Here is a 23,721-nt window from a genome sequence, read left to right as displayed (position 1 = left end):
ACTCAACACGTCCCACTCCGGGCTCCTGATCACCTTTCCTACCATCCCCCAACCCCATCAAGCCTTCCCTACCTTAACTGATTGCAACCACCTCCTTCGGTTGCTCAGAACAAAAACTTTGAGGCCAGCCTCAGCTATTCTCATTCCCTCACATTCCTCATCCTACCCTTCAGGAAATCCTACTGGCCTTACCTTCCAGCGTAGCCAGAATCTGACCAACCTTACTATATGTATACACCCACCACTACCACCCCACCCGTCTGAGCCATCTTCCTCTCTCACCTTGCTCACCACAGTAGCTCCTGCCTCCATCCATCCTCGCCCTTCTATCATCTAACCTAAAAAAAGGACAAACTTCCTGAAACTGGTCAGATCAGGCATTGCTCTGCGTAGGTCCTTCCAATGGCTCCCCTTTAGCACACAAAAGCCACACCTTCCAACAGCCCCTCTGTCCTCCTCTCCCACTACTCTTCCCCCACATTTCCTTCTTTCAAACCCCTGGCCTCTGTGCGGCTGCTCTGACAAACCAGTATGTTCCCACACGGGAGCCTCTGCTGCAGCAGGGCCCTCTGACGAGCATATCCTTCCCCCAGACATCTGTTGGAACAATTCCTTCATTGCCTTCAAGTCTTGGTTCCAATCTCACCTGTCTTCGCTGAGTGTTCTATTTAGGACCACGATCTGAAGCTCCACACCCTGATCTACGTGGGTTGGTTTTTTTTTCATAGCACTTAATATCTTTCAACATTATATATAATTTACTTACTTTTATTTAGTATCAGTCACTCCTTGCTAGATAATAAACTCAACGAGAGCAGAGATCCTTGTCTATTTTCTTTACCGATACATCTAAGAAAAATAATGCCTAGCACATAGTAGATGTTTAGTATTTATTGAATGATGAACCACACTACATAGATTAACAGAATAAACTGGCTTAAAGGAACTATCTCTAGAAAAATACTTTTGAAAAAAGTTAATGTTGATATAATTTTTTAAATGGTTTTAGACGGACACAAAAGGTCAAAACCTCCATAGGGTCAAAATACTGATGCATATGGGTTAAAATGGTAATGTGAAGGAGCCCAGTAAAAATTATCCCGTGTCCACTAGACTGTCAGATGCTTTACATAACTCATCCCAAGGATCATCATGCCCACTGCACAGATAAGACAACGGAGTCTCAAGATACGAAGTGCTTACCAAAGCACATAGCTAGTCTGTTGGGGACAGGATTTGAACTCACCTATATGCCTCTGTTCTCACCATTATTCTACCCTGCTTCCCTGCGTCCCCGACTCTCCCTCGTAGATCTTCAAATAACTGTGTGTATGAAGATGAGAACAACTCACCATTTTCTTATCAAATTTTCCACCGAGTGAAGTTTGTTGTGACTCCATTTGAAAAGCAGGACAGTAAATTCAAACAGAGCATACGCACTGGGCACCATGGAATACGGCAAATGTGTGTGACAGTTCTGAGTCCCAGATAACCCCTCACCATCTCAGTCATTTCTCCTCTTACTCTCTCACCAAAACATATGGCACAATGCTATTGCTGGTCATTTTACTTGGCTTTTTAAACATATATAGGTTCAGCCCTGGCTAGTGTATCTCAGGTGGTTGGAGCATCATCCCGTGAACAGAAGGGTTCAATTCCCGGTCAGGGCACCTACCTAGGTTGTGGGTTCCATCCTCCCCAGTCAGTGTGCATACGGGAGGCAACCAACTGGTGTTTCTCATGTTGATTATTTTCTTTCTGTCTCTCCTCCTCACGCCCCCACCCAATCCCTTCCTAAAAGCAATGAAAAATGTCCTTGGGTGAGGATTAAAATATATATATACATTCTCCTTAAAATTGTAAGCATTAAAATAAACACGTTTTGGCATACCCCATATGGCAGGTAAAATAATGCCTCCCAAAGGTGTCCACCTCCTAATCCCTAAAACCTGAATGTGTTATGTACATGCAAAAGGAACACTGCAGGTGATTGAGGATCTTGAGATAAGATTATTCTGGACTCTCTGGGTGGGCCCAATGTAATCTTAAGCATTCTCGTAAGCCCGAGGCAGGAGAGCCAATCAGCGATGTGACAATGGATGCAGACAAGGGACTGATGGCCATGCTGTCGGGAAGCCATAAGCCAATGCAAGCAGCTTCTTGCAGCTGAAAAAGGCAAGGAATAGACACCCTCCCTGCTGACACCTTGATGTTAGCCCTATAAGATCCATTTTCAGATTTCTGACCTACCAAATGTATTGTGTTAAGTCACTCACTTTGTGGTAACTTGTCACAGCAGCCATAGGGAATTTATTCATCCTGGAAACGTGGTATCACAGAAATGCTGAAATACCCTGATACAACCAGTGTCTATTCTGCTGGTCCCTGCATTAAGGTAGCCACCAGCAAACTGAAAGGGAACCACAGAGAGGTCTCAGTGGACTCCAATATTTCACTTGAGATCCAGTAGAGAAAGTCTAGGACATCAGACTTCTCCCTGCCTTGGCCCCTCCCTCCACAGGTGTCATCTGTCGTGGCTGATGTTCCGCTGCTGATGAGACTAGGCAGCCTTGGTACCCACACAAAGATACCCTGAAAGGAAATAAAATTAGTCCCTGTCTCGTGTTACCTGTTCCGCTGATAGATGAGAACCTACAAGGAAAAATGGTTTACTTGCCATTTTGCAAAAGAAAAAAAAATAATCATAAAGGGACCTCAGATTGTGAGAATAGCTTTTAATTTTAAAACAATTGAAGCAATAAATCATCCATCTCTCTTTCCATCCCAGGGAAATGCTCTCCCAAAACATTTGAAATATTTCAAACACCAACTGTGACTAGTGCAAAATCAAATAAATACAAACGCTTTCAGGAGCCAACATCGAAACCTGCTGGGCAGGAGGGCACAGGCCACAAGCTCAGCCTCTGCCGAGGCCAAGAGGAGCGGCGCGTCTGGAGCAGCAAGACTGACACGGTTCTCAACACACCGGCTCTGAACAGACTGACCACCACCTGGGGAGGGGAAACGGCAAGACAGTTGCCTGAAGTGAAACCCATACATCCGGCACCCTCATGGGGCTGACATCCTTGGCACCCGGAGGTTGCTCGAAAAATCTCAAGTCAGCAGCTTCTAGGCAAAGCTGAAGGAAGAGAGTTTGGGCTCATTTGCTTTTGTCTTTTAATTGGAGTCTTATACATATTGTCTTTTACATAGGAAAATCTTCTGTTTTCTGGAAGGTATCCTGTGCCTCACAGTGCTCCCGACTCCAGCAAAAACATTTCTGTTGCTTCTTCTATCGAGATGCTTCGGAGAATTGCTGTCCACACCCAAGGCATCCTCCTGCCTGCCCCCACGTCTGCGTCTAGATTAGCACTGCCCAATGAGAGTCGCATGTCTAACATTAAACTTTTTGGTAGCCACATTAAAAAAAGATAAAAAGGAGTAAGTTTAATTTTTGTATCTTGTTTAATATATCTAAAATATTGTCATTTCAGCATGTAATCGCTATAAAATAGATAAAATATTTTACATTCCTTTTTTTATTATTTTTTTGGTACCAAGGCTTCACAATCTCAGTTAGGACCAGCCAAATTTCAAGAGGCCATTCATCAGCCATGTGTGGCTACTGACTACTGTGTTGAGTAGCTCAGGTCTAGAGAATCTTAATATAAACTCTCAGGATGATTTACCAAGTAGGGAATCTCTGTGGCATGGCGTAGGTGATCTTATACACCAACTTCTACAACCTTATACAGACCCTTGTTTTGCAACCTAGGATTTCTGGCCTGGGGTGAAGGCCAGAACCAGACTTTATCCACTCCAATCCCTGGTCCCACAGATGAGATGATTCCGCCACCATGATCCTACAAGATGAAAAGACATCTTTCTGTGACAGACAACTGTCTCCGTATCTGTTTGGGGAACATGGCTAGAACTGAATTAGAATAAGAAAATAATCTATAAACATGACAGATTTGGCAGAAGGTGGTTCTGAGGTTTTTCAGAGCGGGAGGTACTTTAATGGATTTTTTTCATTTTTGAGGGGGATGGTAACAAAGTACCTCACGAACTGGAAAGTGGCGAGTTTCAACAGCGGTGGGAAAATGGGAAAATTAGCAAAGAAAGTGGGAACAGAAGTCAGGGTGGGGGCATTTAGCGATACAGGTCCTGAACTAGGGTGGGTAAACTGTAATGAACCGAAAGCATAACATCTAATCTACGTGATCCATCCCATCTCGCACGGCTGACCCCCACAGTAACCACGGGAAAAAACCAAAATGGACTGCTAGTACAAGAAGGGACTTCTGTCTGGGCTTGTCTGGTCTAACCCACTCATTTTAAAGAAAAAGGCTCAGAGAGGTGGAATGTCTGGGCCCCATCAGACTCCAGGGCGGAAACTGGCTGCAAAGCCAGGTGCGCCCACCACCATCTGCAAGGGAGGCTCTGGGGAATCGATGCTGTTGGGAGTCCCAGAGCCCAGCTGCTCACACTAGACCTCCTGCAGCCCCAGGCGAGTACAGGGAGTGACAGGCACATCCTCTTGTTCGTGGGAGAAAACAGCTAAGTCAAAATATTGAAGCAATGTTGATGTAACATGGCATTAAAATGTGATTCTTCCAATAGTCCTTTCTGTATACTTCTTTACCTTAAAAAAAAAAATCCCAATTTGAACCAAACTGGATTTCTGATTAGTTAGTTATATGGGCATCTAGGTCAATTGACAAAATAAAAACTTTGATACACTGTATTTTCCAAAGACACATTCATTGGGATTTTACACAAATGGGTATCAAAAGATATTTACAGGAAAAGGGGCTCTCTTTCCCATGCACACCCACACGCAGTAAGAATTTCACGATGACACCGCCATGCCTCACACAGACGGCTCCTGACTGGCTGATAATCCACTGACGAAATCCACACATTAGTCCAGTTTTCAGTTACAAATAATCTCATCCACATACGTGTGTAAAGTTAAGCGGTATGTTCCAGACATTTATTCCAGGGAAACCTGCCTTGTATATACTAAGGAATACATACAAATACATTTTTAAGCAAGAAAGAAACTCATTATTTGCTCCAGTTTTTCTCCAATTGTCCATCTGAGATAGAGAATAGCACATATACAAAACTTTGCCGTGTAGAAATAGCCCTTTGTTTTTTGAGGCAGGAAAAGAAGGCAGCCGTGTTACACTTTTTTACAAATCGTTTAGGCATCAAAAGGGCTAAATTAATTTTTCTATTTAATTAAATATTGTATAGTCTATAATTTTCTATACTGACTTTATACCATTCATTATGCAAAGTTTTATTATAAAATTTTTATTTTGTTCAAAATACACCTGTTATCTTTGTCCACAGTTCAATCCAAATCCCCAATCACCTCCCCACATCCCCCCAAAAAGGCCTTTGCTTTGTAATAGCATTGAAAACCGGTCATTTTCGATGTGTGTTTGGAGTCATTATTCTAGGGTACTCATTCCACCCTAAGGACACTAGATTTTGTAAGGCTGCTTAGCGTGGGGGTTTCTACGGGAGCCAAGGACCCATGTAAAGGGGTGGGCTGCTTCAGGATCTCCGAGTCGGCGTTCACATGTGACACTGGTGGGCAGAGTTTAGTAGAGAATTACTGCACCATGAGCTCCCCAATACACCTATCTCACTTGTTCCCAAATTGAAGAAAACATCAGATGAGAAAAGGAAGGGAGCACACTCTACTAGGACCCACCAGGGCATACCACCTGCTACTCTTCAAAGGTTCGTCATATCACATGTCACCATGTCTCTGGAGCAGAGTTGGAAAAAGAGCAGGTGTCCCCACTCCATCGTGCAGACAATGGAAGTGAGGCACAGGGAGGCTGGGGGACGTGCCCAGCTAGGAGAAGCAGCCCGGGCTCCGGCACGACCCTGGGCTCCGGGCCCTGTGCTCGCTGCTCTCCTGTGCGACAGGCCCCGTCTCAGCCAGACAATTCACAACTCACCAGGGCCTAACCCACTGCCTGTGCTGCATTTCACCCAACTGCTTCTATTTTATTCTCCTATAGTTTCTAGCAAGGTCCTTTTTACCACTCATATGCATGTTCAGCAGACAGCAACAAATCCTTCTACATTTGACTGAATAATCTGTAACAGAAACTCCAGAGAGACTGAATTCGGTACAGGGCAGTAGGAAAATTCTACAGCACTACCATTCCACGTTTTCATCACATTTGAAATTCTGATCTAATCCTAGGTTGCAACTAATACGCTGAAATACCAGATGGAAATGATGGCCTTTCATAACGGCAAACCAAGTGTCTTTGCCTCTGAAACCCTTCAAGTGCCCAAGATCACATTGTTGGTAGCAGCAGATACCCAGTGAAGGCAAGGCAGCCAAGACAGGACACAGATGAGACTCTGCCCTCAGAAAATGTAGAAATGGAGGCAGGCAAAGAGCTCTGGGACAAGAAAATTACAGACGAATTTGGGGCACTTAACATGATTCCAAGGAGTTGTCATGCGTTATAGGAAGAAGTGATCAGCTAAAAATACACATTATGCCTTGGGGGAGAGCTGCTAGGAAACAGAATTCATCTACCTTTGGCCAAGAATACTGCTGGGCTGCTGTGGGCATTTGGCGTGGTTACGCCACCAAATGTCACAAACCCAAGTGAATCCTTGACAGCACTTAAAGGGACACTTTAGTTCTTTTTATGCCAAAAATGTTAAGTGGGGAACTAATTTTTTAAACTGTTCCTGAGTTATAGTTTCTTTAAAATATTTACTTGCTCTGTTCCAGCTATGCTGAATGCCAACCGTTTTAGCCTTTAAAAACCAACCCGCCACAGAGTTCCTCCTTGACTGTAAAGGTCTCCACACTCTCGGTCTCATTCTCTCACACAGTCTCACAATTGTATTCTGAATCTCGAATTGATTAAATTAAAAATATTTCATTACAGATGCTCTAATCTACTATACATGGATAGGTCAGAAATTATTGTGTTGAATGAAAAAATTATGTCACAAACAAAGTCCAGCCCAGTTACTGATTTTGGATGTGAAACCACAGTGGGCTTTTCATTTGTTGTGGGTGAGGCCACACCACTGGCCCCCAAAGCAAAACAGAGGGCTAGTGGCACATTCCTGTCTTTGATGTGCTGCTGGCAGGTTCCCCTCCAGCAATAGGAATACTTTTCTTTTTTAATCATTCTCTCCTTGAACATTTATAAAAAGAAAAATTATCTACAGTAGTGTATCATCGCTAATAGAAATGTCTTCCCAGTCTTATTTCAGAAGGCGTCACATGATGTTCTTTAAATAAACTATAAATACCCCCGTGTATTCCTTCATGTCTGGCTGTCCCAACCTCCGTTTTTCCTTTTTTTTTTTTTTTTTGGCAAATTAAAAAGGCGTATGGCTTGTCGCCGATCACACATCTGAGGTCTAGCTCGGTATCCTGCGGTAAAAGTACATGTAGCCCAGGTCTTTAGGGGGCCGTTCTGAGGCGCAGACTCTGTGGTCGTTGTAGATCACCCATCTGAAAATAAAAGGCAGAAGCATTTGAGGGATTTGAGTCGACTCCAGGAAACTTTGCAGAAAAAAGTTACCATGCCACACTTAACAAGAATCAAGATGCTTTAAGATAACCAAACTCAAGTGTGTTGTATAAAAAGGAACAGAATGACAGTGGGAAATTATAGTTGCTTTTTTATTCTCAAGTTCAATCAAAAAGTAGTTACTAAAAGAGCCTCCTAACATTTCAAACACTTTGATCTCTTAATTCTTTTTGCAGAAATCCATAAATAACTTCAGAAATTGAATTAAAGAATTATGTAATACACTGTTTCAGGACTTGGTAAAAAACTAACTGAAAATCAGAAGTAAGCAGTCATGCAGTGAACTGTTATACAACTATTAAGGTGTCCCAAAGAATATTTGGTAGCTTGAGAAAATAATCACAGTATAATCCAAAGTGAGAAAAAGCAGGCTACAAAATTATATGAATATATTAAGCTTTTTGAAAAGTTATACATACAAATTTACATTTATATTTAAAGTACATTTACATATAGTATATGCATAGATAGACTTACACGCTCTCTCCCAATGAAAACAATAAAGAGAAATACACCCAAATATAGACAATTATTACCACTAGGCCTCCAGATGACATTTTTATATGCTTTTATATTATACCAAAGTGATGAATTTTGTGGCTTTTGAATTATAATTAAACTATTTCTCTTAAGTATTTTTAAAAGAGCTATCAAGTTTGATAATAAAAAGAATTCAGTATAAATCAAGTCCCTATGCTCAACTATTTTATGAATTAAGCCAAGGTAAGACTAAAAGATACACCAAAGAGGAACACAATCGAGGGTTGAGTGAGAACTGGCCACTCGTGCAATTCGAGGCATGTGGTGAGAAGTCAGCATGCTAGAGCAGAGGCCAAGGTCACGTGCTTCCACAGGGTTCCTGTGGTCTGAGCGCTGCCTCAAGCAGGAGTGCCGACCCACAGGCCACTGGGTGGGGAGCTCCAGGACGGGGAAAACAGTGGGGCCTATGGGGGTCTGGCCCCAGGGGAAGGTTCTGAAGATGGGTGCAGCTTACACCCACATCTGTCTCATTCCCAGCTCACCACACACCTGACAATTCCACTTAAGCAGCCAGGGAGCCTACTGCAAGGCTGCAATAAAGCCCAACACTGACTGCTCAGGGCTGCCGGATAAATCACAGGACACCCCATCAAACTGAGTAACAGGTAAGCAACAAATAATTGTTTAGTATAAGTATGTCCCATGCAATATTTGAGACATAATTATACTAAAAAGTTATTCACTGTTTATCTGAGATTCAAATTTAATAGGGCATCTGGTTTTCTTTTGTTGGCTTAATCTGGCAATCCTATGGAGATTCCAAATATGACATACACTCTGCTGTAGCATGCATCTTTATTTGGGAAAGTTACCTTGATGTGCAACCATGATGGTCGAAGGTGGCTTTGAACACCAGTTCTGACACAGCTACTTCCTAGCTAAGACCAAGCTATTCAGCCTCCCTGAGCCTCAGTGTCTCGGGATATAAAATGGCCTTAAGAGTAAATCCTACAAGGCCACTGTGAAAACCAAATGAAGTAACAACACATGAGCCCCTAGTACAGGGCCTAACACACAGGAGTCACTCAATAAAACAGACACCATTTACCTTCTGAAAAAGACTCACCTTCCTTCCTTTTTGATATGGCAAACGTAATGACCGCTCATCGTGGATGTTCCCATGTGACTGATGAAGGCAAACAGTTCGTACACTGCGGAAGAGGAGACAACTCAGTGACAAGGCAGCATTTCTAGAAACCAACAGCACTTCTGACCAGAATTTAAAGCCAGTAAGTGTGCAATCCAGCAACTGTTTAAATTGAAAGACAAAGTCTACTTACCTTGCTACACCAAGAACACACCCACTCAAAGTGACACCAAATTCAACCTTCCAATTCATAACAAAGCGGGACATAATCAACATAGAGCTGACATTAAATTCACATCTGGCAGGGTTTTAAAAATCCTGCAGCCTGACCTGGTGCAGCAAGTTCGTGGGTTTCCCAGGATAGTCCTGGCTCTCTCACATTCAAGCAGCGTACGGGCAGAGAGGCTGCTTCATGTCTCTGGGCTCACGTCTTCACAAAGATGAAAATCCACCCACTTCATGAGGTTGGATGAGGCTTCAATGAGCAATTCAGAATAAAATACCATACAAATAGTGTGGTAAGACAGCAGATAGCTGTCTGCTATATTCATGGAAAGAGACACTGCTTCAGAATATGCTGCTTGTAATTTCTGACTTGCTCATGATTATGAACTATATGAGCCAAATTCAGGCTTCATGCTTTCTGAACAAGGAGATACACAGCCTCTTTGAGGGTCGTTTATTCTCTAACAAGTACCTCCTGCCATAAAGCACAGGACTGTGTATCAAATCCATGCTGACAATGAATTTCAGCTCCTGCTGTCGTGGCCAAACCCAGACCAACACAACACAAAGTGGGCTCCACGGACAAGTACCAATCTGCTCTGCAAACTTATAGATCACAGCAAAACAGGTACAGAAACTGACTGTTTACAAACTTTTATAATAATCTGAGAATAATATTCATGTCTGTTGAATTTAATAAGGAAAAATAGGCTTGCCTATTCATTTTTCTAGTACTCAATCTTGATTGCATTTTTTAAAGTACTGGTTCTAGACAGACCTTTTCCCTTTCCCCGCCCTCTCCCACTCTCTCTCTCTGCTATTCAGCCACCCTCACCCCTTACTGAGCTGTGGTCCCCCTCCTCATCTTACACATCCTTCAGCCCATTACACACTGTTGACCACTTCCTTCTTCCTCAGGCATGTGCCCCAGGTCACAACCCTCACTTGGTGGTCCAGCCACCCCACTGGCTGCTCCTCATCTCCCTGGCCTTTCCATGCTGATGGCCTGGGGCTCGGACCTCAGACCTCTTTTTCCACTGTCCTGACTGACCTCATCCAGTCTCATGGCATGAATGGAATTATTTTCTTAATTTCTAGAATGTTCATTGCCAATGTATGTTATACAACTAAATTTCATATATTGATCTTGTTCCTACAAACTTGCCGAACCTGCTTATTAGTTCTAATAGTTTTTTAGTGGATTCCTTAGGATTTTCTACATACAAAATTGTTACCTGCAAATACAGATAGTTTTACTTCTTCCTGGTTAATCTGGATGCTCTTTACTCCTTTTTCTGGCCTCACTGCCCTGGCTGGAACCTCCTGTTACAATGCTAAACAGAAGTGGCAAGAGTGGACATCCAGTCTTGTTCCTGATCCTAGGAGCAAAGCGTTCAATCTCTCACCAGTAAGTAGGACATGACCTATAGATGCTTTTTGCCAAGTTGAGGAAGTTCCCTTTTGTTCCCAGTTTGCCAAACATTCTCTTCTCAGCCTTACTTGTCTCAGTCAGTGGTGGTGCCACTCTTCCAATATCTGAGGACAGAATCTTGACTTCTCTCACACTCTTCACACACAGCCAATCCATCAGCAATCCTGTCAGCATTTCCTTGCAAATAGAATCCAGAATCCAACCACTTCTTACCACCTCCACTAGTAACCGCTGATCCAAGTGGCCATCACCTCTTGTCTGAATTTTAAAACAGCCTCCTAGCTGGAGTCCCTGCTTCCTTCCTTGCCCCCTCCCAACTATTCTCAGTAGGACTATCAGAGTGGTCCTCCACTCCCCTCCCCTTGAAAGGGGAGTCGACTTGGGTTATTACTGTCAGAAAACCCTCCAGGGGTGTTCTCTATCCGAGTGAAATCTGTTACAGTAGCCTGTGACGCCCCCCACAGCTCCTCGCACTCTCTCACTCACTCCACTCAGCTACTCCGGACCCCCGGCTGCTCCACAGACACACCCAGCATGCTCTGTCCCTCCAGTCTCTATACCTACTAGTCCTTCCCTCTGAAACTCCCCTTTTGGCTGTCACATGGCTCACCCCTCACACCCTCAAGGTCTCAGATGAAATGTCATGTCAGAGAGGCCTTCCTGAGCCAACTTTCAAAAGAGCAACCCTCCCTTCTACTCCCACCCTGACCTCGCTTCACTGTTGTCCATATGGCATGAGGTAACACCCGCCATGTCACGCAGTTACGTGTGCATTTGTTACTGTCCATCCTCTTTTATCCCAGGCTAGAATACAGCTCCAGGATGACAAGAAGTACATCGGTTTTGTTTACTGAAATATTCTAGGCACGTGAGCAGTGCTTAGTATGCAGAAAGCACTCGGTAAGTATTTGTTGAATAAATACATGAGTGAAGGAAGGAATGACTCCCTTGTTTCCTTGTTGTTTATATCATCTCCTACTGTATGTATTTGTATAAACTACTACCAAAGTATAAACTGGAGTATACATTAGTAAAATAATGACTTCAAAAAGAAATGAATCAGAGGCAATTGCCCTTCAATAGCATTAACTAGCTATTACATCAACTAATAACCAAAAATCTCCCAGGTTTGACAGCAGAAAGCAGGCAAAGACAGTCGTGAATGACATCATCCTGCCTGGCACAAATCTTCTGAAGTAGCCATTAAAGGGCCCTACCCGCTCTGCCTGTCCTTTCACCCCCCAGCACTAAGAACCCACCCACCCAGGTGAGCAAGAGGGTGTGGGCTCAGACCCACTCATGTTTCTCGACAATGGCTGATTTTTAAAGCTCTTTTTGAATCACTCTATATCAAATTCCAAATCTCCAGTTTAAGAAATACAATACTGGTCTCCCCAAATGCAGCTGCTGTCTTAGAATTTTCATGAAATAAAGAAAGAGTATGGAAACTAACAAGCAAAATAGAACCAGAGGCACAGAAACAAGGAACAGACTGACAGCGACCAGAGGGGGCAAAGGAGGGGGAATGGTGCAAAGAAGGGAAAGGGACTAGACAAAGAACATGTACAAATGGCCCATGGACATGGGCAATGGTGTGGGGACTGACTGTGGGAAGGGGGGTGGGCTGGGTGGAGGAGGGCAAAGGAGGAAAAATTGGGACAACTGTAATAGAATAAAAAATATTTAATAAAAAGACTTTAAAAGAAAAATAAAAAAGAAAGGACATGATACCCCTACTAAGCCTCCCCACCCACACCAAGGAACTGTCCCTTCAGAACAATGACTTAAATAATTGATCAGAGTATTTAAATGGGCTCTTCCCACCATAAGCCAGGGTCACAGCAATGAAACACTGCTCAGACTCCAACACAGCCAATGGGTTGACAAAACAGACAGACACAAAGGTTAAATCTATATACCCAATACACCCAACATGTCATTAAGCCCCCAAAGGCATTTTTCCCCCTCTTTGGTTAAAACCAATTCACATGTAGACTCAGAATCATAAGAATAAATTAAAGAAAAAAAATTAGCAAAAATCTTAGTCCTAGAATTAAAATTAGCCATGTTTTCCAATACAAGCACCCACTCCATGCGTTATTCAAGATCTCCTACTGGGAAAAAATAGCATAAGAGAGAATCAGTCTCAACACATTTGCAAAAACTCAACAGGCAAAAAAAAAATCTTGGACTTCCAGCCAAGATGGAGGCGTAGGTAGATACATTGTGCCTCCTTGCACAACCAAAATAAGGACAACAAAAATTTAGAAACAAAAAAAATAACCAGTACTTACTGAAAATTGAACTGTATAGAAGTCTAACAACCAAGGAGTCAAAGTAGACACATTTATCCAGACTGGTAGAAGGGGGTGGAGTCAGGTGGCCAGGTGGGACAGATCGTGGCCAAAAAGGCAGCGGTGAGACAGACTGCACAACCCAGGGCCCCAGCTTGGGGAAATAAAGCCTCAAATCATCAATTGAAAACACCTGTTGGAGCTGAGGTGCCCGGAGAGACTCCTAGCCTCATAAGAGAGTTTGTTAGAGAGACCCACAGGGTCCTAGAATGTACACAAGCCCACCCATCTGGGAACCAGCACCAGAAGGGTCCAGTTTGCTTATGGGAAGCGACAGAAGGGACTGAAATCCAACAGAGAGAGGAGCAAGCACCATTGTTCCCTCTTGGACCCCACCCCCACATACAACATCACGACTCAGCAACGTGTGTTGCCCCACCCTTATGAACACTTAAGGCTCCGCCCCTTACTATGTAAGGGTCAAGACCAGACCCCCCCCCAAAAGTGGTCCAAACAAAAGAACAGATCAAAGCTCCAGAAAGAATACAACTAAGTGACAAAGAGATAGCCAATCTACCAGACACACAGTTCAAAACACTGGTGATCAGGATGCTCACAGAACTGGTTGAATTTGGTTGCAAATTAGATGAAAAAAATGAAGGCTATGCTATATGAAATAAAGGAAAATGCACAGGGAACCAACAGTGATAGGAAGGAAACTGGGACTCCAATCAACAGTGTGGACCGGAAGGAAGAAAGAAACCAAACAGAAAAGAATGAAGAAACAGAATTCAAAAAAATGAGGAGAGGATTAGGAACCTCCAAGACATCTTTAAACATTCCAACATCCGAATTATAGGAGTACCAGAAGGAGAAGAGGAAGAGCAACAAGTGGAAAAGTTATTTGAACAAATAATAAAGGAGAACTTCCCCAATATGGCAAAGGAAATAGACTTCCAGGAAGTCGAGGAAGCTCAGACAGTCCCAAAGAAGTTGGACCCAAGGAGGAACACACCACAGCACATCATAATCCCATTACCCAAGAATAAAATGAAGGAGAGAATCCTAGAAGCAGCAAGAGATAAGGAGACAGTTATCTACAAAGAAGTTCCCATCAGACTGTCAGCTGATTTCTCAAAAGAGACCTTACAGGCAAGAAGGGGCTGGAAAGAAGTATTCCAAGTCATGAAAGGCAAGGACCTACATCCAAGAGTGCTCCATCTAGCAGAGCTTTCATTTAGAATGGAAGGGCAGATAAAGTGCTTCTCAGATAAGGTCAAGTGAAAGGAGTTCATCATCACCAAATCCTTATTTTATGAAATGTTAAAGGAACTTATCTAAGAAAAAGAAGATAGAAAACATGTACAGTAAAATGACATCAAACTCACAATTATTAACAACCACACCTAAAACAAAAATAAAAACAAACTAAGCAAACAACTAGACCAGGAGCAGAAACACAGAAATGGAGATCACATGGAGGGTTAGCAACAGGGGAGTCAGAGGAGGAGAGAAGGGGAAAAGATACAGAGAATAAGTAGCATAGATGGTAGATAGAAAATAGACAGGGGGAGGGCAAGAATAGTATAGGAAATGTAGAAGCTAAAGAACTTACGACACATGGATATGAACTAAAGGGGGGGAATGTGGGTGGGAGGGGTGTGCAGGGTGGAGGGGAATGAAGGGGGGAAAATGGGACAATAGTAATAGCATGATCAATAAAATATATATTTTTTAAAAAATCTCAGTATTTGTTTCCAAAGAGAAAGTCAAGGTGAATAAACTAAGAAGGGAAGCTCTTGCTGCTTCTTTTCCAAGTTCTCAGAGGACCCCCTCTAAAACAGAGCATTTCACACACTCCCCCCAAAAATGTACACATCCCTTTTTCATGTGGATAGGAAAAGCAGTGTAAAGCAAGGTAAATCATTTTTTTAAATATTGGCCTTCTTTCTTTTTCATTTTTTATTATTTTTAATGCTTTTATTTGTATTTTTTATTGTTGCTCAATTATAGTTGTCCACGTTTTCCCCTCATTGGTCCCCCCTTCCCTGCCCACCCCCTCCCTTCCATGCTCAATCCTCCCCACCTTCCACCCCATCGTTGTCCTTGTCCATGGGTCCTTTACACATGTTCCATGACTTGATCCTTCCCCTTCTTTCCCTCATTATCCCCCTTCTCCCGCCCCTGTGGTCATTGTCAGTTTGTTGCCTTTCAACAGAGAAACTTTCAAAGTACCGGAAGCAGTGAACACAACTGCCTAAACCACTGTTTCACATCTGGTGACGAGGGTCCCTCTAACCAGAATTAAACAGTAACTGAAACTAGCATCCTTCTGCCCCATTTCCCACTATCCCAACAAAACCTGTCCTTTTTTGAACTTAGGGAAATATTCCCAACCTTTCCAATATGAAGATTTTTTTTAAAAGATTTTATTTATTTATTTTTAGAGAGGGAAGGGAGGGAGATAGAGAGAGAGAGAAACATCAATGTGCGGTTGCTGGGAGCCATGGCCTGCAACCCAGGCTGGGAATTGAACCTGCGACACTTTGGTTCACAGGCCATGTAATATGAAGAATTTTTTAACGGCAACATTTTACCACCACCACCCCTATCCGACGTAGAAGCATTTATGCTTTGAGAAACACTGTCAGAAAAAAAAAAAGAATACACAACTTGGAAAGTAGAAGAGGCAGCAGCATTCTCACTCGTGTCAGCTGGAGAGCGGCTTCCCCAGGGTTAGCTAGGGCGGGGAGCAGCATACTGTGACGACCTATAGGGCAAATCCAGCCCAAGGCCTGTTTTTGTGCTGCCAAGAAGAGAGGGAAGAAGGAGAGAGGGAGGAAGGAAGAGAACAGAAACATGAGACGCCCTGTGAATGGCCCACGAAGCCTGAAACGTGTATTTACTCTCTGGTCAGAGAAAAGAGAAAGTGCTGCTGGCCCTCGGCTAACTGGGAAGAGCTTAGTTTGTCTCACTGCTGACTACTGATTAAAGGTCCCAGACTCAGTGAGGTTACTTAACGTGTAGATGTTTGTCTGGTAAATATACGAAAAATTTCTGTCCAGTGGAACATATAAACACCAGGATTCATGGTCCTGGTAGACACTAATTTTATATCTAACTCAGCAAGCAAATTCTTTTTAAATATCCTTTGCTTCAGATGCTTTTGAATCAGTAATACCATTAAACTGCTTCCATCACTAATTATGAGTCAAAGAAAATCTGATATGTGTTCAGTTTGTATGTACTCGAGTCATGACTTTCTTTACCTTTCTGAAAAGCATAGTTCAACAACACATAATGCACAAAAGCAACTCTAGATTCAAGAGTGCAATTAAATTACATTTTATAAAACACGGTAGCATGTACATATATTTGAAGAGCAACAATAACTCGTAAGTGTTAGACACATTAACGCGGTCTACAGAGAGTGCTCAGAAAACAGAAACACCAAAAGATTCCTGGAAATAACCACCAAGACCCCACGCGCTCTGCAGCCTTCTGCTGACAAATCCAAACTGAGCTTTCCAACTGACGTTTCCTAGCTTGAATAATCTGTTTCATTACCCATCCCTAACTCCCTCTGTACAACAAAGAAGAAAACATTATCCCCAGCTGACTAACATTTGACTCATAAATACTCTATATCTGCAAACAACATCTATCCCCAGCAGCTGGATTTAGAAAACTTCTGAGTTCCCAAAAAGAGGAGGAGGAGGATTTGGATAAATCAGTCACGGTTTAAGGCAGCTGACAACACGGACAGACTTCCAAAGGGTCTCCAAACGGCCTCCCCAACCCCAGCCGCCTCAAAATTACCAACCCCCTCGACTTCTCTTTGTTATTACTGCCTCTAACTCCAAACAGCACACACTTCCCTCCAAGACCAGTCATTCTCAGTCCTCCACACTTTAGTGGAAATTAGTTGACTCCACAGAGTGGCTTCCTCTTAACTTCCAATAACACCATTGGAAGGAAAAAACAACAGGAATTACAAACAGATGCTGCAGTGGGAGGAGAATCAGAGCCCAGATGCATTAAGTACGTATGTGTGGCTTCACTGTCACTTAGGTCCCCTGTGGGGCTGGACCTTCTGCTCTCCAGACCCTATTACCGCTGCATTCCTCAGGGGTTTGGGCAGGTTGGGAGCCCAACCATTACCTAAATGAAATGCTCTCGGCTTCCCTTACTGGAAAATCTCAGGTGCAGCAGCAGATGCCTGAACCAATCCAGCAATGAGGTTGAAGGAGCCAAAGCAGGTGTTGAGTAACACAGCCTAACCCCATTGTAATTACATTGGCAGCCAATTCTTTTTTTAAAAAAATTAATGGTTTTGCAAATGGGAAAGGCCCAGATAAGTCAAACTTGAAAGCCTGATTTTCCACTTCTTTGAAATTTTAAAAAACACAACAGAAAGTTAGATGCTAGCCCTAAAACAATAAATACAGTCTTCCAAAAAATAGATCCCTGATCCCATTCCAATACAAAAAACCTGAAACAAGATGACTCAACAGGGGGTAAAGGGAACAGTGCACAGGCTCCTAAATCAGACAGTCCCGAACTCCAAGCCGGCGCTACCCTGAAAGTCACTCCACCTGTGGGAGCCCCAGCTGAACGCCGCGCTGGTGGGAGTGAGTGAGGGCCAGCCGCCACACACCAGGTGCTAATAGTGCTAACCCTTTTAAGCAAATTAGGTAACATTTAAATAAAAGAACTTCATGTAATAGCAAAAAGATGGCAACAGTGAATTTTAATTAACAGTCCCCAAAAGAATTTTTTAATTTATTTCTATTGTATTTTTTCCATTACCATTTGTCCCCCTTACACCTCCTCCCCCCATCGCCACACTGTGGTCCATGCCCATGAGGCATTTTTCCTTTTTTGCTCAATCCCTCCACCCCCTCCCTAATCATTGGACACAAGTGCTTATTTGACTCCGGTCCTCCTAAGTCACTTGTTTCCAAATCAGACACCAAACTTGTCCTTTTCAACATTAACCTGCATAGTAATGCCCCAGTAGCCACTCTCCTTAAGGCAACAGTAACCTAATCTTGCTTTTAAGGTGTGTTTCTCTGATTCAAATGGAATTAGAACCACTAGGAGGCCTGCTGAATGAACTTCACAGACGCTGGGCCTGCTCCCAGAGGTCCTGATCCAGTAGGTTTGTGTGGGGCCCAAGAATTTGCATTTCTAATAAATTCAGAGGTGATACTGATTCTGCTAGTCCAGGACTGCACTTGAACCAGTGCTAGAAGGGGCCAACGCGTCCCCTTCCAGTTCACAAGCCAGGAAGGAACATGTCTCCACCCTTAGGCTCCGAGCATGGGGCCCGAGACCGGGAAGACGTGGACACAAACCTGAGTCTCAGACTCTCAGGACCTTTGCTGAAGGGACAGGACTCTTACTGCTGGATTGGAACCTGGAGAGAGACAGCTGCTGGAGGCACAGGCAGCCAACCTGTGGCCATCGGGGAGAGCCTGTCTGAGACTGGAACCAACCCAGAGGAAGCAGGGCCAAACAGGCACATTCAGATAAAAGGGTTTCAGTCCCGGACTCAAGGGCAAGCCTGAGTCAAGTCCACCTGGGACTTTCCAGCTTTAATGATACAATACTTCCTTTCTGCTTAGCTAAGCATTGCTCAGCACTCCTGCCACTTGCAACAGAATCCTGAAAACTGAGATTGTTGGTTTTATTTGGTTTCTTTGTCTGCCTGTCTGTCTGTCTGTTTTGGCTCTGTAGTTTGCTCCTAAATACCAACTGCCCTTACATTTAATTTTTTAAAATGATGTGAGAGACACAGAGAGGAAGGGAAAGAGAGAGAAAAACATCAATTTGTTGTTCCATTTACCTATGCATTCATCATTGGTTGATTCTTGTATGTGCCCTGACCGGGGATTCAACCCACAACCTTGGCATATTGGGTCAATGCTATAACCACCTGAGCTAGCCAGACAGGACTCCTTTACCTTTAAATTGTCTTTAAATATACCCCACGTTAAAGTGTCTCCACCAGTTCACCAACCAACCAACCAAAAAAAAACGTAAACAATCTACCTACAAAGAATATATATTTCCCCAAGGTAATCTATCAATTTAATGTAATTCTAGTCAAAGCCCTACAGAATGAACAATTATGAGATCAGGAACTTTCCAAAATTCAGCAATAACAATTCAGAAAATATAACGGGAACATTTTTATTCATAAGTAACACAGAAAATGGAATTCTGAGAAGTGAACCAAAAATGCATAGGACACTTATAAAGAGAACCACATAGCTTCGCAGGGGCTGGAGAAGGGAAACAGGAATCAAAGGAAAAGAGGAACATGTTTCTGGTAAGAAAATACCAAATACTGTAAAGATGCCAAAATTCCCAAACTAATAGCTAATACATGAAACTCTCTAACAAAGCCATAAAAAACAGCTGAAAACCTCAATAAAAATGGGAAATGGGCCAAAGAAAATGAAGAAGTGATTAACCTGAGAAGAAAAACAACTAGGCAATAAAAGTATTAAAAATTATGAACAGTATTCAGCCCAACAGGGACGAGGAGACGTGCCAGGGTGTGTTTCTGGGGGTAAGGTAACAATCCTGTATTAAAACCAAAACAGAAAATTGTGGTTTTGACTCAAAAACTTCACTTCTAGAAATTATTCCAAGGAAATAATAAAATGAGGGCTCAAGAATGTTCACTACGGTACTATTTTTAATAGGGAAGAGAGGGAAGAAACTTAAATGTGAACAAATGTTTATTACCTAAACAGTGATTCAAAGAGGCATTTGCTGTAGTTCCATCAACAGAATTCATTCTTTAAGAAAATTTTTAAAAATCACTACTCTCAGCTTCTGAATGTGCAAATAACCTCATTAATTAAAATTCTGTAATCATCTTTTATTTAAATAATTAGTTGGCTTAAAATTAGTTGGCATATAAATTATGGTGCATCTATACAATGAAATGTTATTAATACATGTTCTATGATCTAGACTTACATATATGGGTGCCCAGAGTTAGGGGAAAAGCAGATTATAAAATACCATGTATAGAACAGAATTTATATTTTTTACAAATATAAATATTTATATTCACTTTTATGTATTTGCATAGAAAGGTCTAAAGAATAACACAAAACATTGAGTGATTGGACCCTACAGGACACCTACTACATTAGACCACACTACCAAGACAGAGTCAAAGCAGCTCTACCTAATACATAGAAACAAACACAGAGAGGCTGCCAAAATGAGAAGACAAAGAAACATGGCCCAAATGAAAGGACAGATCAAAACTCCAGAAGAAGAACTAAACAAAATGGAGATAAACAATCTATCAGATGCAGAGTTCAAAACACTGGTTATACAGATGCTCAAGGAATTTAATGAGGACCTCAACAGCATGAAAAAGATTCAGTCAGAAAGGAAGGATACACTAATTGAAATAAGGAACAATTTACGGAGAACCAACAGTGAAGTCAATGAAGCTGAGAATCAAATCAATGACTTGGAACATACGGAAAAAAAAAAAAAACCACCAGAACAAAAAGAAAAAAGAATCCAAAAAATTGAGGATACTTTAAGTAGCCTCTGAAGTTGTCTCTGAGGACAGGACAACTTCGAGAGATCCAACATTCACATCATAGGGGTACCAGAAGGAGAAGAGAAAGAGCAAGAAATTGGAAAGCTATTTGAAAAATAATGAAAAACTTCCCTAAGTTGGTGAAGGAAATAGACATACAAGTCCAGAAAGTATAGTCCCAAACAAAATGGATGCAAAGAGGTCCACTTCAAGACACATCATAATTAAAATGCCAAAGGTAAAAAAGATAAAGACAGCATCTTAAAACCAGCAAGAGAAAAGAAGTTAGTTACCTACAGGGGAGATCCCATAAGACTGTGAGCTGATTTCTCAGAAGTAACTTTGCAGGCTAGAGTAGATTGGCAAGAAATATTCAGAGTCATGAAAAGCAGAGACCTACAGCCAAGATTGCTCTTCCCAGCAAAGCTATCATTTAGAATCAAAGGGCAGATAAAGAGCTTCCCAGACAACAAAAAAAATAAAGGAGTTCATCATCACCAAACCATTATTATATGAAATGTTAAAGGGACTTATTTAAGAAAAAGAAGATTAAAACTATGAACAATAAAATGGCTAAAATACATATCTATCAACAACTGAATCTAAAAAACAACCTAAGCAAACAAGAAAAATCGAGACAGAATCATGGATGTGAAGAGCGTTTTGATGGTTGACAGATGGAAGAGGTCTGTGGGGAAATGCAAGAAGAGCTGAGGGGATTAAGAAGTACAAATTGGTAGTTACAGAATAGCCATGGGGATGTAAGGTACAGTATAGGAAATGGAGTAACCAACGAATTTATACACGTGACCCATGGACAAGAACAATGATGAAGGGGTTGCTTGAGGGAGTAAGGGGTGTTGGGTGGAGAGGGGGAAAGGGGGAAAAATCAGCACAACTGTACTAGCACAATCAGTAAAATATAATTTTAAAAAAACATTAACAGCTGTTATGGCTGAGAAGAAAGATTATAGAGTCATTTTTAGTTTCTTCTTTTCAAATATCTGTATTTTTTGAAGTTGCTAAAATTATTATATATCTTTTTAATTATAAGAAAAAAATCAATAGTATAAATGATAATTTTTTTAAAGAAAGAAGAGAGAAGCCACTGACAAGAGTTCAGGTGCCAATGCAACAAAGCACAAGAAAACATCTTTCTCCTTTCCTGTGATATATGCAAAGTAACACAAAATAGGATGCTGATTCCTCTGTGTGGCACTTGGTAGAGAAAGCAAAAAAAAAAACGAAAAAACCTACCCCTGTGACCACTACCCCCTGGCATTCATTCAATTCTTCATTCAATCATTCATTTGCCAATCACCTCCCAGGGTCCAGGCAGAGTGCTAAAAAGGCTATTTTAACGTCTGTTCACAAACAAAATTTATTTGTACAGTTAGGGTGGCTTATGCTTGTCTTTTTTTCATAATTAAAAATTTCACTTACTACTACTGCCCTTAGGTTCTGCACATCCCATATGTGACTTCTCATAGTGTATCACTGTCTCTTTCCCCACCGCCACCTACCAGTGACCTACATTTGGAGGCAATGAGGAATAAGGCCACAGAGTTTGACCCATAATGTCTTTAAATCAAAGGGTGCTTCAAAGTTGCACATCCTATTCAAGGATGCAACTCAAAACTAGTAGTGCCAGGAATACCTGCAGATCACTGAGCTCAGGAAGCCCAAGGAGAGGATGTGGCTGTTCGTATCATTAATGACCATCTTTGAGAGCACGGCTGGGTCCCTCCAGGCTCCACCAGAAGATGGAAATCCCTAATAATAAGGCTGTCCCTCCTTCTGTAGCCAAATATCTTGGCAGCTTTACAGTGGCCCAATCTTGTGATTTATTTGTTCGGTGAGAAGGACTCACCAACGCGTCCATTATAGAAAGTCATGGAAGCAGCAAGCCAATGGACATGTGACACGTAATAAATCCCGCTCACGGGTTACCAGGTAACTTCTCTGTTCACAGAGTTTAATATTTTAGACAAAGCGCTGGTTTCCAAAACATAATACAAGACCCTTTAGATGACTATGGAAGCTGGGAGAACTCTCTCTCATCCTTTTCTTACCTATTTTATATAAAAGAAGAAGAAAGTTTCCCACCACCCTCTCTCTCTAGAGCTAGATCAATACGTACATGTTAGGTCTGGTAAGACCATGAAGAAGCAGAGCTACAGCTACATGACAACAGGAACAAATGCTGCTAGTATGAACTTAACTAAATCCACTTATATTGTACTTGGTACTTTCTGTGTGCTAGACACCAGGAGCTTTATAAAAGTAAAATGGCCTCTGTGCTCCACAAGCTCCCAGTCAACTGGGAGACACAGAGATCGACAACTGATTTTCCTCCAAGAGGAATCTGGCACCTCTGATAACAGAAGAACAAACCCACGCTACATTACAGCGACCCTGGGCACGGGCTCTGGAGGCAGACTGCCTGGGCTGGAATTCTGGTTCTACCCAGCGCTGGCTACATGACCTTGGCAACTAACCTTCTTTCCCATGGTTTTTTCATCTGCAAAACCTACCATGTAGGATTATTGTGAGGATTCAAGGTGGCGCAATGGAGGTGTTGTCAATACCGGTATAATTATCATGAGCATGTGAGGTAAGGATGGACTGAGTTTGACAAGGCCTGGGAAAACCACCCAAGAAAACAGAATTTGTGGCTCCGTTTCAAATCATGGTAAGGATTTTAGTGTGCGGTGATGGGAGAGAAGGGCATTTCACAACTAACAATTCACCTGAGTGGAGAAGAGGGTCAATGACAGCTGAGAGGGCTGGTGCTACAATTTGTGAACTTGGGCAGGGGACGGGGGTACAGAAGAAATGACACTGAGAGACAAGGTAGGCTGACATCTGACTGGAGGAGGTGACAAATGCCAGGCTAAAGACAATGAACATTATTCTGTGGCAATGACAGTCTGAGAAGCAGGGTGATCACAATGCTAAAGAACATGGATTCT

At 42.3% G+C, this 23,721-nt stretch overlaps 1 protein-coding gene across 1 annotated transcript in view; it reads right to left on the bottom strand.

Annotated features, from left to right (window-relative positions):
- Nucleotides 1–2,720: 2,720 nt before the first annotated feature.
- The window catches only part of USP13 (ubiquitin specific peptidase 13), a 103,230-nt gene continuing 82,229 nt past the window's right edge, over nt 2,721–23,721 (bottom strand). Inside the window, exons 20-21 of the mRNA XM_028505063.2 lie at nt 9,202–9,286; nt 2,721–7,516 (exon numbers count right to left, since the gene is read on the bottom strand). Coding sequence (XP_028360864.1) covers nt 7,423–7,516; nt 9,202–9,286 — 179 coding nt within the window. The 3' untranslated portion in view covers nt 2,721–7,422. The remainder of the gene's footprint in view (nt 7,517–9,201; nt 9,287–23,721) is intronic.

This window comes from Phyllostomus discolor, chromosome 2 (assembly GCF_004126475.2).
Source record: "Phyllostomus discolor isolate MPI-MPIP mPhyDis1 chromosome 2, mPhyDis1.pri.v3, whole genome shotgun sequence".
Classification (NCBI taxonomy): Eukaryota; Metazoa; Chordata; class Mammalia; order Chiroptera; family Phyllostomidae; genus Phyllostomus; species Phyllostomus discolor.
Note: the sequence above shows the minus strand (reverse complement) of the source record. Positions and strands in the feature narration are given on the sequence as shown.